The 17,812-nt window shown below is 52.1% G+C and overlaps 1 protein-coding gene across 9 annotated transcripts in view; it reads left to right on the top strand.

The window, feature by feature from the left end:
• The window catches only part of CASZ1 (castor zinc finger 1), a 189,503-nt gene that overhangs the window by 84,033 nt on the left and 87,658 nt on the right, over positions 1 to 17,812 (top strand). For 5 of the 9 annotated variants that reach the window (XM_079326034.1, XM_079326042.1, XM_079326038.1 and 2 more), the window contains one exon: positions 7,188 to 7,247. Coding sequence is in view for 1 of the 9 variants with exons in the window: in XM_079326043.1 (XP_079182169.1) it covers positions 7,270 to 7,273 (4 nt within the window). In the remaining 8 variants the exon portion in view is untranslated. Of the gene's footprint in view, positions 1 to 7,187; positions 7,274 to 17,812 lie in introns of all 9 variants that reach the window. The other 4 variants (XM_079326041.1, XM_079326043.1, XM_079326037.1 and 1 more) reach the window with 1 other exon arrangement.

Raw genomic sequence — 17,812 nt, 5'->3', positions numbered from 1 at the left:
TCTTTTGAGGAATTTGGTTGCAAATTCAAGCATGGCTTGGCTGGGACAGAGTGTCAGTGTTATGGGAGGGACTCTTGGCTCCGGGGCTTGCTGTCGTTTGGCAAGCTTAACCTATAGCACCAGCCTGGGGGATAGCACAGACTCTCAAACCCTCCACTTGGCTGTTGCTCCATTTTCCCTCCTCTCCAGGTGTCTCCAGGGCTCTGCAAGCCCTGTCACCTCTTCCCACGTACCAGGTCTCTTGGGCCATCACTTGGACTATTTCTGTGTGCATCTTTCTATGTGTCGCACTTTTTTTTTTTTTCCTGGAGTCCCCTGCTTCATCATTATCTTAATCAGTGTTGTGTTAAGTTTCATGCTTCCTTTGACCTTTATTTTCGGCCTGGTTATGCTGTTTATATGCCTCTGACACTTCTCCCCTGGTGCTATTGCCAGGGAAACTCAGCACTGAGGCCTTTCCCTTTTCCCCCACCCCCTTGTCCCCTTCTGTTTAATTTTTTTTTCTTTTTTTTTTTTTTTTTTTTTTTGTCTTTTAACATGGTTTTCCTAAAAAGTTTTTTAATCAATCAAATTTGAGGCAGAAAATAGGCTTGGTCACGGCTGGTCCTTGGGTCGTGTGACACTCCCTCAGGGTGCTGACAGCTCCTCAAAGGGGGCTGCGGGCGGCGAGGGGGCGAGCAGCGCGTTTGCCCGGGACAGGGCCGGTTTCCATGGCGCTGCCCCCGCCCTCCGCCGGCCCGCCCGGCCCGGGGCTCCTCACAGGGCCCGGGGCTCCTCACAGGGCCCGGGGCTCCCCGCGAGGGCCTTGGGAAGCGGGCGGGTGTGCGGGGCCGCCAGGAGCGGGGGCCGCGCCGGCAGCTGCCGCTTCTCTGCGCCGCAGCTTGTGGGGAGCCAGCGGGAGCGGCGGGGCCGAGCGGGCCCCCGCCGAATCTGCATAATCAGGGTCTTTTCATAAATGCCCCATTTTTCATCCTCCTCTCAGATGTTTGCTCAGGGAGAGCCGGTGGGCCTGCCGTGGAGGGACAGAGCCTGGCGCTCCCCAGGCGCGCACTGCACGGCCCTGCCTCTGCCTTGCTCTGCTCTCCCACAGCCTCATCCCCTGCCCTGCCTCTGCCTTGCTCTGCTCTCCCACAGCCTCATCGCCTGCCCTGCCTCTGCCTTGCTCTGCTCTCCCACAGCCTCATCCCCTGCCCTGGCTCTGCAGGCAGGCAGGGGCCCGCTCCTGTGTCCATGAGCTGATGCTGCTCTGGCTGGTCCGGCACGGAGGGACTGTGCAGCCAGCCTCGTGGATGTGCCAGTGCCGGCTCCACCTTGGCTCAGCAGGTGCCACAGTGTCCTGGGCACTCCTTGGTGCTCCCCGATTCCCTCACCTTTGCTTCTCGCCATCCTGCCCTGGGAAACCACTTGCCCTTCTGCTGGTTGCATCCAAGGCTCAGCACCTAGGATTTTAAAGCACTTTTCTTCAGCCCCAGCCCCTTTCTCAAGCTCTCTTCGCTCACTCTTCTCCCTCCTGTCCTTCTTTTCCCCACGCCCTTTCCAGTTCTTCATTTGTGCAGGGTCTTCTTTCTCTCTTTTTTATAATTAATGATTAGCTTTAATTGGTTTGCTTAGGCAGCCTGACAGCAAATTAGCAGGAGCCAGCCAGGGCTGCCGAATGCCAAGTTTGGGGACTGCTATGCTTTACAGATGCCGTGGCAGGAGATGAACTCCTTGGGATCCCCCCTTGGCACTCCCTTCCTGCCTGCTGGGTTGTGCTGTAGCTGTGCTGTGAGCTGGAGTCTGGGGCTTTCCCTGGTCCTTGGTGCTGTCTGTGCTGGGGAATTGGGACTGGCAGTGGATGCTGGTCCCTTGCCTGGCTCCAGCATTCCCAAGCTGTCTGGTGGCGCTGAGCCTCAGGGTTACCTCTGGAATGCTCTGTGTTCCTTCCTACTGCCCAGTGCTGGCTTTCCTCCTCCTTTTTGCATGAACACCTTTATTGAACTGGGCTCTGCTGGACAGGTTTGAGCAGAGGGGACAGGGGCAGGGCAGGATCTCCCAGGGAGTGCTGTGCCCAGGGGACTCCAGCACAGTGAAGCAGGAGCTCTGCCCAGAGCTAAAGGGACAGGGTGGGGAGAGAACGGGGGCTTTGCTCTTTTCCTCCTTCGCAGTGATTTCCCTTTGCTTTGCTTTGCTTTTCTTTGCCTTTTTTATAGTTCCCATTTTTCTTTTTTATGAGAAAGAAACTGCAGGGTTCTCCCAGGGCTAGGAAGAACTCTTGGTTCCAGGCTGCTCCCAGGCAGATGGAGGGGAAAAGAAGGGGGGCAGTAGGCCCATAATCCTGGGAGGAGAGTTTTCCTAGTTAAAGAGGATTTGGGATAGAGTCTAGGACATTTCAGCATGTTGTTTTAGGAAGAAGGGGCGGACCATGACCTCTTTGGGATACTTGTGAATTTCCAGCACAAAATTTTGCTGGGAGCACTGGCAGGTGTAGCCCTACAACTGGGGATGGAGTTGGTTTGTGCCGCATGGCTGGTGTTGCTTTGTAATAGCAGCAAATAAAGGGGAAAATGGGAAATAACACGAGTTTCCCTCTCCTTCAGCCCAGGCCTTTTCAGCTAAGCAGGCCAAGACTTGCAGGAGATGATAGTTGGGTGAGACTTACTCAACTGGACGTGTAGCACAGCCCGAATATTCCAACCCCTCTGCAGAACCAGGGGGTTTTGTTGGGCTGGTGACTGCAGGGTATGTTTCTTTTTCCCTAGGAATCCTGGACTCTCTCAGATGCCCTTGTTTCAGTGTTACTCCCTCACAGCTCTCGTGTCCCTCTCCAGTTCTGATGACACTCTCGGAGTCCCTCACATTGCTCCACCAGTGTTTTGGACCTTAGCTGAGCTTTGGGCCTCTGCTGAGCAAGGCTAAGGGATGAGTCTTCCTGTCCTGAGGGAAGAGAGAGAGGGATGAGGAGAAGTGTGGGGAAAATATTTCCTAGGAAAGTCATTGAGACCTTGCAGCCCATTTCACTTTTAGGTGGTCTTGGTTTATTCCCACAGCAGATGTCTCTTCAATAGCAGAAGATGTATTTGATTTGTGGCAAAACTTCTGTGTTCTGTGCACTTGGGCAGTCTCCTTTTCTCTTTCATACCCCTCTCAGGTGGTGTTTTAAGACCTTTTTCCCTTTCCTGTTTGCATCTCACTGCCCTTCAGTGAACTGGAAGGGGCTCAAGGAGGTGGCCACATGCTGAACACCCTTGTGTGACAAAGGCTGGGACAGATCCAGCTAGTCATGACCTAGGCTGTGTCATCTGTCTGTCAGTCCTGTGTTGACCTGTGTCTAGGACTAAGTCACGCTCAGGTGTCTTTTGGCAGGTGATGCTTGGTCCAGCACAGACAGGTGACTATACACCCAAACCCTGTAGCTGTATCCGTAGCTACCAGTGAAGGGCTCCTGGCACTCACCACAGCTTGGGGCTGGGCAGTGCTGGGGTGGCTGGATGCCCACCGTAGGGCTGAGTGCAGCGGGCTCAGCTTCTGCTTGCTTTGCAGTCTATCAGATTTATTGCTGTTACTATACTGATCTGGACCTTTTCAAAACTTGGTAGTGCCACTGGAGTGTCAGGCCCTGCACAAAATTGAAGGAAGGCACAGCTTCCTCCCCAGGAGAGCAGCCATCCCTCTCCCTACTGTCAGAGCTGTCTCTTCCCTTCTGATATTAGCAATGTGGGTGCCAGGACTCACCCTCTCCCTTTGCAGTTTTGGGGCTCCATGATAATCATGTAGCTCTTGACAGTTGAAGAGCAGCTGAGGGTCACCAGCTGTTTCAGTGTAGAGCTGTGGGGGGGAAACTGAGGCATGGAGTTGAAGGTGCTTGCAGATGTCCTCAATCTCATGAAATGACCCGCTGAGGGATTATCCCACCTGGGCTGCAAGGTTCTCAACAGAGCCCATCATTGCAAAGGAAACAAGGGGAGCACACGATGCCACCTGTCCTGCCCACAGCAGTAAGCTGTGCCTTCTGCTTGTCTTGCTGCCCTTCCTTTCCTCTTCTGGCTGCCAGCACATGCCCTGTGTGCTGCCTGGACAGCCTGAGCTGGCTCCTTTAAGGCAGGCACGCCAGGGGACTGCGCGGTGCCAGCCTTCACTGCGAGTGCCTCTCGCGCTTCCCCCTTGGAAAGTTTCCTGCCCAATTGTTATGTGCGATCCGATCTGAAAGTTGCTCTCTAAGCTTCTTGTCACATTTTGACTTAATGAAGTGCAACTGGAGTGGGAATTGGGGTTCATCACGCCAGTCTCACTGCGCTCCCTTGTTGTCAGAAAACAGGGGCGGTTGGGGACCGTAATGCAACGCTGCAAGTCGTTATCATTCCGGTCAGTCTGTTTAACACAAAATTAAACAAAGAACTAATTAGTGCCTCATGAATTAATAAATGCGCAGTTGCCGAGTAGGAAGGGGAGGAAGGAAAAAAGGTTGTTGAAGGAAAGATACTGAAAAAGTCGAATTAGGATGTTGTGTCAAGGGGAAAAAAAAAAGAGTCCACTTTGGAGAAGAGTTTGGATCCACTGGTTTCCTTGGAATAAGCTCCCCTCCTCCTCCTCCTCCTCCTCCTCCTCCTCCTGCTGTGTCCTGCATGTGTGCTCTGGAGCAGTGATGAGTGGCAGGCACAGGGAAGAGGAAACCTTTCAGTGCTTCTTCAGGGGGGCTTACAAGAACGATGAGACAAACTTTTTAGCAGGGCCTATAGTGCTTGGACAAGGGGTGATGGCTTTAAACTGAAAGAGGCACGATTTAGCCTAGATGTAAGGAAGAAAATTGTTATGGTGAGGGTGGTGAGACCCTGTCACAGGTTGCTCAGAGGATGCATCATCCTTGGAAGTGTTCAAGGCCAGCCTGGATGGAGCTTGGAGCAACCCAGTCTAGTGTAAGGTGTCCCTGCCTATGGCAGAGGAGTTGGACTCCAACCCAAACCTTTATAGCACTTAATGATTTTCCAGTGATGGTCCCTAGAAGTTGGATCAGGGCTCCAGTAGCCAAATACAAATACCCAAAGCACATGTGGGAGCTAAAAGGTGTGAGGTAGAAGCCATCGTTGGAAAAGAGGGAGACTCCAATGATGTTCATGGTGAGCAGGTCTCCTCTCTTTGTCTGGAGGCTTTTTTGCTGGGGAAGCCCCAGCTGACACAGTAACAGAGTGTAATCTCAGATTAGCTGTCCCAGCAGCCCTCCCCCTGCTCGGGCCCCTCTGGCCCCTTCCCCGGGCAGTGCAGGGCTGGAGCTGCCCGCCGTGGGGCTGGGCGTGGGGCCGTGCCCGCAGGGGCTGTGCCGTGCCGCGCTGCCAGGGAGCGGCCGGGCTCTGGCACACTGTCAGGCAGGGAAGCAGAGCTGGGGGAGGGAAGAGTCCATCCTTAAGAGGACATGTCAAGTACAATTAGCGTTATCTGTCTAAATATGTACTGGGAACACAGAATACAAGAGGAGGCCTGGCTGGCTTTAATGGAGACATATGCAAGGTCATATTGCCTCATACAATCCCCCAATCTGATTTGGGGATTACACATTCTAAGTAAATTGGCGTTATTCCTCTTGCATCATTGATAAGCTGCGGCCAAAAGAAGAGGAGTAAAAAAAAAAAAAAAAACAATTAAAAACCCAATCCCAGGAATTGATCGTGCACAGGGGTTAGGGAGTGAAGGCAGGAAGGCAGAGTTACAGGCAGAAAGCTCGGGAAAGAGGGAGAGAACAAAAGGGGGAGAGAAAAAAACAGTGTGACAAAGAGGCAGAGAAAGCAATGGAAAGAGCAAGGAAGAAAGGAAGAACAAAGGGAAGAAAAAAGTGAAAGAAGTGATGCCAGAAGGACCGAGGGTGCCAGGGTGGGAGAAGCACCTCAAATCGGGGAGCTGTTACTCCAGCCATGCCCCCTCAGCCTTTTTAGTGTCAGGATTTGAGTGGGAGAGGAAGGAGCCAGGCTGGCTGTGCACCGTTCTCACCCAAGGGGCTCCGTCCTCCTGTCCATCCATCCATCTGGAATATCTCACCAGCTCCTTCCTGCTCTGGGTCCCAGCCAACATGTGGCACCTATCTTTGGCAGTGGCAGAGTACAAGTGACGGGAGGAGGACATCCACATGCACAGAGCACCAGGGCCCTGGAACACAGGGGTGGGCCATGGCAGCAGCACAGTCCCCTGAATGCCTCTCACTTTTGTCCTGCAAGGGACTCCAGGGTCTCAAACACTGCTGCACCCAGAGAAGGGAGCATGGGGAGAGCCGGTGTGAGGCAGGGATGGTTGGGGGTCCTGGGTTCAACCATGGGCACCTTGGGTGTGACCTCAGGGCAGCTTGTCATTCTGCTGCCACCCTGGGCAGTTGTGAGAGCTGCATGGCAGAGCTGCAAAGCATGCTGCAGGAATGGGCCAGGCTCTCTTGCCACTGTGCATGAAGCTACCCTGTGCTCCTGGCCACCTCCCAACTCTGGGAGAGGGAAGTCCCTGTCTGTCAGCAGAGCAGCCTTCCCCCAGCCCTGAGCTCTCCTCCCACCCTGCCTGTGCAGAATAACCCCCTCCAGAAGTCTCATGGCACGGCTTTTATTCTCTGTCACATTTTTGGAACATATGGTTTTAAATAATTCAATTTACTTTTCATGTATTTTGCTGTGACTTTTTTCCCCGCTGTCCCTTTTCTCCTTCCTCCTCACTCTCTGCATTCTCCTGGGTGGAAGATGCACAGATGAGTGTTGAGGGGGTTCAGTGACATGGGACCCAGTCCTGCACCCCGTCATCTTGTGCCCCACAAGGTGTGCAAGGGGGGCCTCACTATTAGCACACAGGTGAACCTCTGGGAAAGAGGGGTCAACAGAGGAAATGTGAATATTGGGAAGGGAAAATATGACATGGCACGGAATGCAACCTTAGATGTGTGGGCAGGGTGTGGAGTAGTAGACAGCACAAAGTCTGGTAGCTGGGGAGAGGATTCAGGCCAGTAACATCTGTTCCCTATGTGAAATTGTTCCCAACCCTCATAGGACCCTCTTGCACGGTGAGGTGCCGTGGGGTGCATGGCAGTGTGGGGTACAATCAGGAGCAGGAAGGCGTTTTGCTCCCTTGTGGAGTCCGAATGTCCCATGCTGACCATGTTCTTACCCAGCTTTTGTGAGTCTTGGCTCTTCCTCAAGTCTGCCCTGTGTGTTAACTGGACCCTTTTTTTTTTCTCACTCCAGAATGAAGTGAATTTAGAGCTAAAAACGAGGCAAGAAACAAGGCCTTGAAATCTCCGAAAGGTAGGAGAGCCTACAGACTGCAATGGGTATGTCACTATCCCTCCTGGGGTCTCTTTTCCTCTGTGTGTCTCTCACACTTACGGCCTCCTCACTGTGGCCACGTCTGCACTGGAGCTTCTGGGGCTGGGCTCTTGTTACTCATGAAGAGACATGGAAACAGAAGAAGGTCAAGTGCAGATATGGCATATGTGTGTCCTAATCCTGTCTTTGTCTTTGTACAAGTTGTTCTGGGCACCTGGTTTTGTCACTGAGGGTTTTCCTCAATATCTTTTCTACTGCCTCTATCTTTACAGCTAAAAAAGTGTGTAAGGATTTTGGTGAAAGGGAACTGCTTTATGCTTACCCATGTGTGCTGTGGGAAATGGATATAAGGTCCTTTCACTGAATAGGATGCAGTCTCCATCTACTGTGAAGTTTTGCTGAGCTCAGTTCACATAATTCAGATGGTGATATACATGTTCTCCTCCTCTTCTGGCACATTTTTAGCTATTCAGACTGCAAAACCATGGTGGTACTGTGGAAGCGTTTCTGTGCCTCCAGCAGAATCAGGGCTTTCCTGGGTTTCCCTTTACCTAGACCCTCATGGTCTGTCTTAGGAGGAAAAACCCCAGCTTCACAGTCTGCTGGAGCTGGATGGTCACTTAGTCTGTGTCTGGTAAGAGTTAGAGGTCTAGAGCCGAGGGAGATGGAAGATGATATTGTCTCTTAGATGCCTTATCTCCGTGTGCTGGGCAAGACTCCCTGCGCCACCTCGGATAATGGCTACTGAGAAGTCCCTGCCATGCTGAGGCAGTTCCTGCTGGCCCTGGCTCCTCTTCCTGGCCCCAGGAGGACCATTAAGTTGCTTGTGTGTCACCTGAAGAGTTCCCCCTCTCTCCTCATGTCTCTGCTCTACACCCCCTGCATCACCAACCTCATCTGGCCTCCCGCATTGCTCCTCTCATCCCCAGGCACTAAGACAGGTCTGAGGGCAGGAGAGGCCGTGGGGAGGGTGGGAAGTGCTCTGCCCTGTGAGACATTGCTCAGAGGTGCCAGGAGCACTCCCTGCAGTGTGTGCATTCAGAGCATCCCTGCAGCAGTGGGGACCCCCAATGCTCCCAGTTTGGGGAGCTCATGGTCTGAGTCCCAGCAGCATCTGAGGGGCCCAGGCTGGCTGGGGTGGGAGGGGGCCCCAGGCTGGGCTGGGCAGTGTCAGAGGTGACCGGTGGAAGGCCAGTGTTATGTAAATATTGCTGCTGTAACATGGCAGGCCTGAATGGCCCTATGCATCCATCCATCATTGCTGAGGAACAGAAGCCTCCCTTGGAGCATGGGGGGCCAGCAGTGTGGGGCATGCAGACACAGGCAGCATGTGCCCTACTCATAAACTGTTTGTTTTCTTTTTGTCTCTCTCGTTTCGGGGCACCCCACTGAGAGCAACTCTCTATTCTGTCCTTGCAACCTCTCCCCCAACCTTCCCCCCATCACTTCAGGCCTTCCTTTTCCTCCCTTCTTTCCCTGGCCCTTAAAAAAATGGAGGGGAAGAAAAGGGGGGAAAAAAGTCCCCAGTTCACATTGCGGCTTCTTTCTCTGACTTCAAAGGCTCCTCATCATTGTTTGGGATCGGCAGGCAGTGGCCCTGAAAACGTGATCACAGCCGGGCACAGTGTAGGTCACCACTGAGCGCCATGCTCCAAGTGCTGAAAGGAACAGGCAGATTCTTCCCTTTTCATGCTTCACAACCCTGGTTACAGCTCTCTGCCTCGCCCGTGTGCTCCGAGCTGCACGGCTATTCTTGCTCTTTTCTCCTCCTTTTCCTCCCGCCCTCCCTCTCTCTGTTTTTCTCAGGTCTGTCTCTCTCATTTCTCCATCCGTGTGCTCTCATCCTGCCTCTCTCTGTGGCCAGCATCACACACTTCTCACACTTTCTTCTCTTCTTTCCATTACTTTTCTTTCTCACTGTCTCCTGCCTGGCACTGCTACCACTTCTCTCTGTTACATTAATCACTGCTTTATTTCTCCCTTTTCCCTCTTCTAAAGGTCAGGTTGGAGGTTGATCTCCTCATGCTCCCTGTTCCTGTTTAGTAGCAGCCTTCCTCTGACATTTGCCCACATTTCTGTCTTGGCCTGTGATATCTCACTTGCTGTGCCCAAAACTACAGCAGTTTTGTAATTTCTGGATTAGTCCTAGACAGCTGACAGCCTTCCCCGCAAAGGTGTGAGCCCACTGCTTTCATGTGCAGTGGGTTTATCCCCCAAAATTTAGCCTGGCCTCACACGGGGAGGTAGCACACAGTGCCTGCCATCAGTCATCTTCCAAACTTGTTATTTGGCTTTGCTGGTTTACCTGAAGGAGTGAGCAGGTAGGGCTGGTGTTGTGGATGGATTTGGAAAGCCAGGCAGTTACTTCATATATATCACAGGGAAGCATTTAAATCATGTAGGTCTAACCTGGAACATGACACTGATGGTAGTGCTGAGGGCAGAGTTAGGCAGGGATAAGGCAAAGGAAAACAGGCCCAGCAGTTTAATGGGCATCCCACAACACTACCACAGTGGATTTCAATGAGGGAACAACACTTTGTTGTGCTGAAGCTTGGGCATCTTGGGCAGCACAGTGAGGCACAGCCGGATGGCAACTCCCTGCCTGCAGAACATCTCCCAGCAATATCCAGATCTTCATTTTGCTGCAGGGGAAGAGCCCAGGACTCTGCACCCTCCAGCACCCTTCCAAGGAAGAGCTGCCCTCTCTCCACCCCCGAAGCAGAGATCATGGTGCTTGTGCCTCTGGTGATTTGTGAGGTTGTTTTAATGCCGAGGAGCCCACCAGGACTTGTCTCTTGCTAAATAGGCATATTAAGGGACATTGCAGCAGGGGTTATAGAGTAATAATTTGTTCTAATGAGCTGGTGTCACGTTCTCCCTGGCTGAGCTGTGCCCGAGCAGGAGCCGTGGTAAGAAGGGGCTCTGCTCGCTGACCTGTCAGCCCAGGTTAATGAAGTACTGCTCTACTCGGGGGTCAGGGAGCAGGAGTTCAGCCAGGCAGCAGCAGCTTGAGGGGCTGGGGGGAAGGATGGGGCTCTTCCCTGAGCTGAATGCCCCGGGGAAGGCCTGTGCCATGCTGGATGCAGCAGCAGGATGTGCCTTATGGCACCGGCATTTCCATCCTGTGCTGGTGGCTTGGTGCCACAGCAGCCTCCTCAAACTGTCTGCAGGCAGGGGTGGAACTAACTGCTGCTGCTGGGCACTGGCTGGGGCTTCTCCTCTGGCCTTGCAGGAAAGCCCAGGTTGACACCCTGGGAAGGAGGCTGGAAAAGTAGGAGAGCACCTATGTTTGAGATGCTTACAGACATGAGGGGATGGGTGCAGGGAAGTGTCCAGGGTTGCTGACCAGTGCCTAGCTAGGAAGTCCACAGAGACATGGTGTTCATCCTTCCTTTTGTGTGCAGAGTGCACGAGCAGCCAGAAGTTTCCTTTGTCCTTCCTGTTCCCTCTTTCTCTTCCCACGATGCTCCCCCATGGCTTGCTGAGATCCCTTGCCTTGCAAACCTGATCAGTTTCTTTCATTTCTTCTGGGTACCTGGGCAAGAAAGACACCGGAACTTTTGCCAGACCCCCAGTGACCACCCTTAGGGAGCAGGTTGGTGGCAGGACAGCCTGGGCAGCTGCAGTTTGGGCAGGGTTCCACATCCTGCAGGAAGAGCCACAGAGTCCTTCCCCAGCTGCTGCCTTGGGTGTCCATGGCCCGACTTGCTCCGTGACTGACACGAGCCCATCCATGCTGAGGCAGGATGCTGCCCTTGGCCACCCCAGCAGCCTGAGGTCTGCAGCACAACTCCTGGATACCATCTTCCTCCTCCTCCCACTCTTTGCTCCCCCCTGCTTCTCTTTGCTGTTCCCTGTCTCCATCTCTCTCTCCCTTTCATCTACTCAGAAGGCTTTACTCCACTTCCTTGTCACCCTAATTGATTGCATTAACCTTTCAGCGTATTGGATTTCCCCAGCACCGTGCAGAGAGCACTGTGCAATATGCTGATAATCCGGGCTGTAATGGACAGGGAGCAGTCAACGAGCCCCTGCTCCAACAGGTTCTGCTGACAACTTCTTCTCTGGGAGGGGGAGAACTGGGGGGACCTGGGGCATGGCTGTCCTGCAGCCCGTGCAGACCTGGCCCCAGTGCTCCCCCCTGAGCTGGCTTGTGTTAGCTTGTGGGAGTGGAGTCCTTGAAAACGAATCCAGCTCGGGAAGCAGGGAGGAGATGTTATATTTGACCTATTGCTGTAATTTCTCCTAGTGTTTGAGCACCATTCTTCCCTATCTGCTTGATCTACAGTTTTCTTCCATCTGTTCAATACTAAATTAATGTACACTTTACATTTAGGCACTTGTTGCTAGTGGCAGGATGAGAAGACATTATCATGGAATCTTCCTGTTTTCACATCATGCTTGCCTCTGCCTGTTCCTTTAGGATGAGGATACAAGGGAGATGGACACTTTTCCTCAGATTTAAAAGAAAAGCGTAGGAATATTGTGTTGGTGAGAAAGACAGCACCAAGGTGCAGACATATCAAGAGACAGAATTATATCTCAGGCTTGGCCTTGGATAAAATCCTTTCACTCTCTGGTACCTCATTTTCACCCAGGATGCTGGAGGTGTTGTTTTGGTGCTGCAGTCTGCTGGAGGGTTGGAGAAAATGGAGAGCAGTTACTGCTGCTCACTGGGCAAGGGATGAGAAAGTGACTGCAGACAGGCAGTGAAGCTACACAGCCAATGTAACTGCTCCCACTGCCTGTGAGGTAGGAAATAAACCCACAAGATCAGTGGCAGAAGCATGTGAGCCTGTGAAAGGCTTGGCAGACTGCTGGTGGTCAGGGCAGCGCCAAGAGATGTTTTGGCATCCTTTGTTTTAAAGGATTGGAATGATGGATCTGGCCATGGTTCCCCTTTTAAAATCTCCTTGCCATAGGCTCAGTTCAGCACAATGCTTTGAGCACTAGGTTGAGTTTTGCTTAAGCCAAAATCATTTAAGCAAATATTTAGGAGTTCCATTTGACATGGACCATAGGATGAGACCTAGACTCTTGTGCGGCTCTTTTGTAGTTCTCCTTTTCAAAGAGCATTTAGCACAACATGGTTCTTCATTTATGGTTACAGCTCAAAGTGTGAAAAATAGCAATGGTGGAAGGGTTGCTCATCACTTCATATGTCTTTAGTTCAAGTTACTTCATCTTGTTAAAAGCAGTTACTCTAAAGGTACCCACTCTCCCAAGGGGATGTTTAGAGCTGGCCTTTAGAAACTTGGCAGGTTCCTGAGCACACCAGGAAGAGGGGACAGGGCTGTACCCTGCAAGGCAAAGGTAAATCTCCAGTTTTTCCAGGAAGGAACATGAAATGACAGGAGTCAAAGGGAGGAAAAACTTTATTCTAGGCAATCATTCCAAAAAGTGGGAGACTCCTTATAAGCTAGAAGGTAGTTAGGGTAGGGGCTTTATTTTTAGGTTAAATAAAGAAGAATACAAGCAGGAAGCAAAGGATGAAAAATCTCAAACAAGCTAAAGAGAAATCGTGAGGGAGAGCAGCACCTCCTAAATGGAAGGGTAAACAGGCACTCCGAGGCATTAACTTAATTGATTGTTCTGCAACAGGCTGAATGCTGTGTTACTCTGTCACCGTGGCAACAACCCAAAAAAATTGTCAGCCTGTTTGGATGAAGTGAAGCGAAACATTCTCTAATTTGCGGTGATCCGGGTGTTTGTTTTCCTTCCGAAGAGGCGGGGGCTCTATTGATCTATTGTTTGCACAGAGCTTTTTTTTCCTGGTGATATGGGGAAAGCAGGAGTCCCGGAGTGTGCTCCGGGGCAGGTGAGGCAGCAGGGGTGTCTCTGCTGGCTTTCCAAGCCTGCCCTTGCAGGGTGGCCGTGCAAAGCCAGCAGGGGCTCCCGTGGTAGGAGCCCAAAGAAGCTGGAGAGCAGGAGAAGGTGTTTGGGTGTGAAGAATTTGTGCCAAAAGCACAAAGCTGTGATAAACTTGTGCCACACCATAAACTGCTTTGGTCCCTCCTGTTCTTGTCCCTTTGGGCTCCTGCAGTTCACAGAATCATGGAACCACAGAGGGTTGGAATATCCTGAGCAGGAGGGGATCTACATGGGATCATCAAATCCAGCTCTCATCTTTGCCTTGGACAGCCCCAAAAGTCACACCAGTTCTGTGTGTATTGCAGTCTCTGGTGTTAGGTGGAGTCAGCAACAACTGCCTTAGGGACAAGAGCCTCTCTGTCCCCTCCAGATCCATGCTGTTCCCTGTTACGTGTGCAGACCTGTGTCTGTGCACAGCCTGTGCTTGTGGGAATGCATCGTTACACACTAGGGGCCATGGCAAGAATCGTGTTTACCCTTATCCCATGGCTGTGGGAACATAATGAAGTCCCTGCTTTGAGCTCTTTGTTACAGCAGAGATGAAATCCCTGGGCCAAAGGAGGAGGGATTTTGTCTCCTGGGATATGGGGTCAGTGTGCTGCAAGGGGCTGTACGGGACAGGAGATGGAGATGGCCACAGTGGGATGGGTGACTTGCTGCAGGCACACCTTGGGGCAGAGTCAGAGGAGCCACACGGATGGGAAGAGGTGCCACAAGTTGTGCAGCGACTTGTGCCCCTCGTCAGCAGTGCCTGGCCCTGCACAGCCCTGGGAGCCGAGCAGGAGCTCTTGGGGATGCCACTCGCTGTCAGCACATCTTGGTTTCAGAGCGAAATGTCTCTGCAGCACTTGCCTCAGCTGGGAATTGTTCAGTCAGAGTGGGAAAGTGCAGGGGACAGGGGAGCAAGCCCATATGGCCAGGGGTGAGCAGCAAGGCCTTGTGCCAAAGACATGATGCCAAGAGACAGGGGCTGTGGCAGGGAAAGCTGGCAGAAAACTGCCTTACAGTCTGCAGTGGGGCAACAGGCAACAGTGGCTCAGAGCCAGTGGGAGAATGAGTGGCAGAGGTGCTTCTGGGCCAGCAAAGGAGAGTAGAGTTTCCTCGTAGGGGATCAGTGGGAGGGACAGGCTTGGCCTTCCTTGTGCTTGGCCCTGCAGAGAGGTTTCACCCTCCTGTTTGGGGTTTTCTGCACTCACAGCCTTTGGGCACCCTTCGGGCAATCCCACATTTCCCATACTGATCATCCTCACTGCTCCTCAGCAGTCCCCCAGCACATGCACAGTTAGTCCAGCTGCTGTACAAGGGCCATCTAGTTGATCCCTAGGATTTCAGGGAGAGCAGTGGAATATGTTGGTGTCAACTGCTGGAGAGAGTTGCTTTGTGGGGTATGCAGGGGGGAAACCCCATTATATATTCCTGTGCTCTTCCTGCCTCCTTCCCAGATCCTGTCTCTGCTGTCCGAAGGGGGTTTTCTCCTCCATTTGTACTGGTTTTGCTTTATCACCCTTTTTTACTTCTGTCTCTCTCTTCCCTTCTCCTCTATTTCATTCCTTCCATCCAATTTTTAACTCTTCTGCTCTGTTCCTTTTTTTCACAGCATAGCTGTGGGTTGGGGATAAGTGGCTTGGCTGGTGGGTGAGCAGTGTTCTGAGGCACCATGTCCCCCCAGGGCATCTGCCCCCTGCTCCTGGTGGGTGTGGGTGGCTGGGGGCACCATGGGCATGGGAGAGAGGAGTGCTGCATGTCTCTTGGGAGAAAGCTGAGCTGCCAGTGAAAGTTTGGTGGTTATCAGTGTCAGGATAAGCTAAATAACCCTGTAACTGCTATGAAGGTGAATTCACGGTCTAGTGAGCACTGAAAATTTGAAAGGGCTCTGAGACAGGCAGAGTGTGGAGAGGGGAATACAGCTCGCCCATGGCTCAGGGAGTGGTGTGTTGCTGCAGCAGTGCAAGGACATGTGCTGATGCCATCCAGATCATCAGCCATGGCAAAGCACCTTTTGGGGGACTGGACAGAGCAGGGACTCAGGACTACAGGTTCAGAGACAAACAAGACACGCACACACTGACGTGTCAAGAACACCCTCAGAGAATGTCTGTGGGCAGCCACATCTGACTGCACAGCCCCGTGCACAGGTGTCCAGGTGCCCCCACAGTGTCACGAGGCCGCACCCATGCAGGCAGGTACACATCTCTGCATGTCATCCTGTGTGGAGGTGCTTCCACAGCTCCAATCAACACGGGGTCACAGGCACACCCAAGCTGCCAGCGCAGTGCTGTGCCACCTGTGTCAAAGTCGTTTTTGGTGTAACTGCACTGCAGTCAGGCAGCACAGACAGATTTATCCCAGCATATCTTGGATGTCTCTGTGGTTACCTGCTCTGAGCAGGAGAAGACTTGTGGGAAATCTCTTGTCCTTCCAGCTGGGAGAGGCTGATGCCTTGGAGAACCAGAAGATGTGCAGAGAGGAAACCCCCTTCAGCTCTTCACCTGGAGCTGGTAATCTCCTGCACCAAATCCCTGGAACAGGGGAATTGCATTTGAAGCTCAGCCAGTGGTGATTTAGTGTTAGACATTTGCAAAAGAGACTTTGATTAATTCGTAGTAAAATCAAGTAGCACTTGGGTGCCAGCACCACATTCCAGGGTGAGACAGCGACCAAGGTGCTCGCTGGGCAGGCTGCCAGGTGCCTGAGCAATCCCGCGGAGGTGGCAGCGCCATTCAACCCACAGCCTCTCCCTGCTTGGCCTTCTTAATTATTAATTTATTTTTCTCCCTTCCTTGGCAAAAAAATACTATTTGGTAACGACCTCAAATTGCAAAATGCTGATGATTTGGAGAATGTGTCACAGAAGCTCCAGGGTGATAAAGGGGAGACGAATCCCAGCCAACAATCCGGCTCAGCCAGTTTGCCTATTTATTAAAGAAAAAGCCCAGATCATTAACTTTTTTGTTGTTGTTCTGTTTGCGGGCAACTCCCTACTGGCAACTTTCGGGTGCCCAGTAAATTAAACCAAGTATCGGCCTGGTTCAGGGCAACCTGAGCTTCTATTTAGAGCTGTGAGAAAACTGGCTTCGTTTATGTTAGCACGTGAATAAACCCTTTAGGGTACCATGCAAAAGTGCTCTCTGGCATAAAAACGGTGTCAGAAAATCCTTACTCTTGCTGCCTCGTGGAGGGTCAGGTCTTGTAACTGGAGAGCTGAGCTTCTCTTTTCCTCCCACTGCTTGTTCACACAGTTAATTGCCCCTCGACACCTCACTGTGCCATGCTGGTCCCCAGAGAAGCAGGGCTGGAAGAGAGCATCTGTAGGCACAGGCTTTGTTGGTTTCCCCGTTTGCCTGCTTGGTTTAGTTGTTGAATAAAGAACAGTTTAGGGATGGGCTTTCCTGCCTGGTGCCTCTGTGAACTCCGAGAGTTCCCTGTGCTATCAGGGAAGGGTGATTACGTCCCCCTCCTCTGGAACATCCCACGTGTTCACTGAAGTAGTGCTTCAAGCTAAATCAGTTTGCTGAGGGCTCCAGCTTCGCTTAATTCAGTGTCAGGACCAGGCTTGCATGGCCATTATTCAAGAAATTTTATCAGAAGCACAAAGCTAGCATCTGCCCTCCTGCTTCCCTCTGGGCATCAGCAGCTCTCCTGCCCTGGCTTTGGCACAGGAGACTCGAGGGACTGCCTCGCCGAGCCCATTTGCAGGCAGAGCTCGTTCCAGCTCCTCGAGAGCCTCGGCTGTTTGACTGGCTGAGAACTGGGAGCACGGTGGCTTGTCACTGGTGCCTGGCACAGCGGCTCAGAAAACCTGCCAGAAGCGAGAGCTTGTGTGGGAAAAGGGAGCAAAGACGCTGCTCGGATTGCTGGCTGCTCCCTTCCCTCCTCCAGCCCAGCTCAGCTGAACCAGGGATGGATTTTAGGTTGTAATCTCAGCTGATATCCACACACTTTCTCCCAGAGGTAGCCACCTTCTTCCTTGGCCTGGCTCATGTCCCTCTACACTCATTTCTCTGGTGAAGCCTGCCCAGACCCGTGTTCACGTGGATGCTGATGGGAGGAGAAGGGTATTTTTCAAGGTTTCTGCTGGGTTTTTTTCTTCTGAAATATAAGGATGTGCAATTTTTTTAGTTTCAATTTAGCATTGGAGAATTTTATAATTTAGTAATTAAAATCTCTGATAGGCTTTAGAAATTGCAGCTAATTGAATTTAATGGGAAGATGATTTTCAATTTTATTTGATTACCCGGACCCCTGGCATTGGTATTTATGGGAAAAAAATGGGAAATGTGCTGTGTGGGCTAAGATGGCATAATTGAATTAGGGCTAATCGGATTTCTTCGTCATGAATTTCACTATAATTTTCCTATAATTTTCCATTAGATATCTAGTTTACAAATATTCACAAAGAAATGAAGCTCTTTCGGAATGGAGATTGCTGGCTAACAGGATTACAGGGACGATAGCTCGGCACTGCCAGCCCGGGCTCCTTCAGTAATGCAATCGCTGCGTCTGCCTCACACTTAGAGCCCGCCGCTGCTGCCGCTCCGCCGCGCTCTGCGGGTGTCCCTGTGCCCAGCCCAGTGTCCCCGTGCCCGGCTCCATGTCCCTGTGCCCAGCCCAGTGTCCCCGTGCCTGGCTCTGTGTCCCTGTGCCCGGCTCTGTGTCCCTGTGCCCAGCCC

Source organism: Erithacus rubecula (assembly GCF_903797595.1).
Source record: "Erithacus rubecula genome assembly, chromosome: 24".
Taxonomy (NCBI): Eukaryota; Metazoa; Chordata; class Aves; order Passeriformes; family Muscicapidae; genus Erithacus; species Erithacus rubecula.
This window is presented reverse-complemented; position numbering and strand designations above follow the sequence as displayed.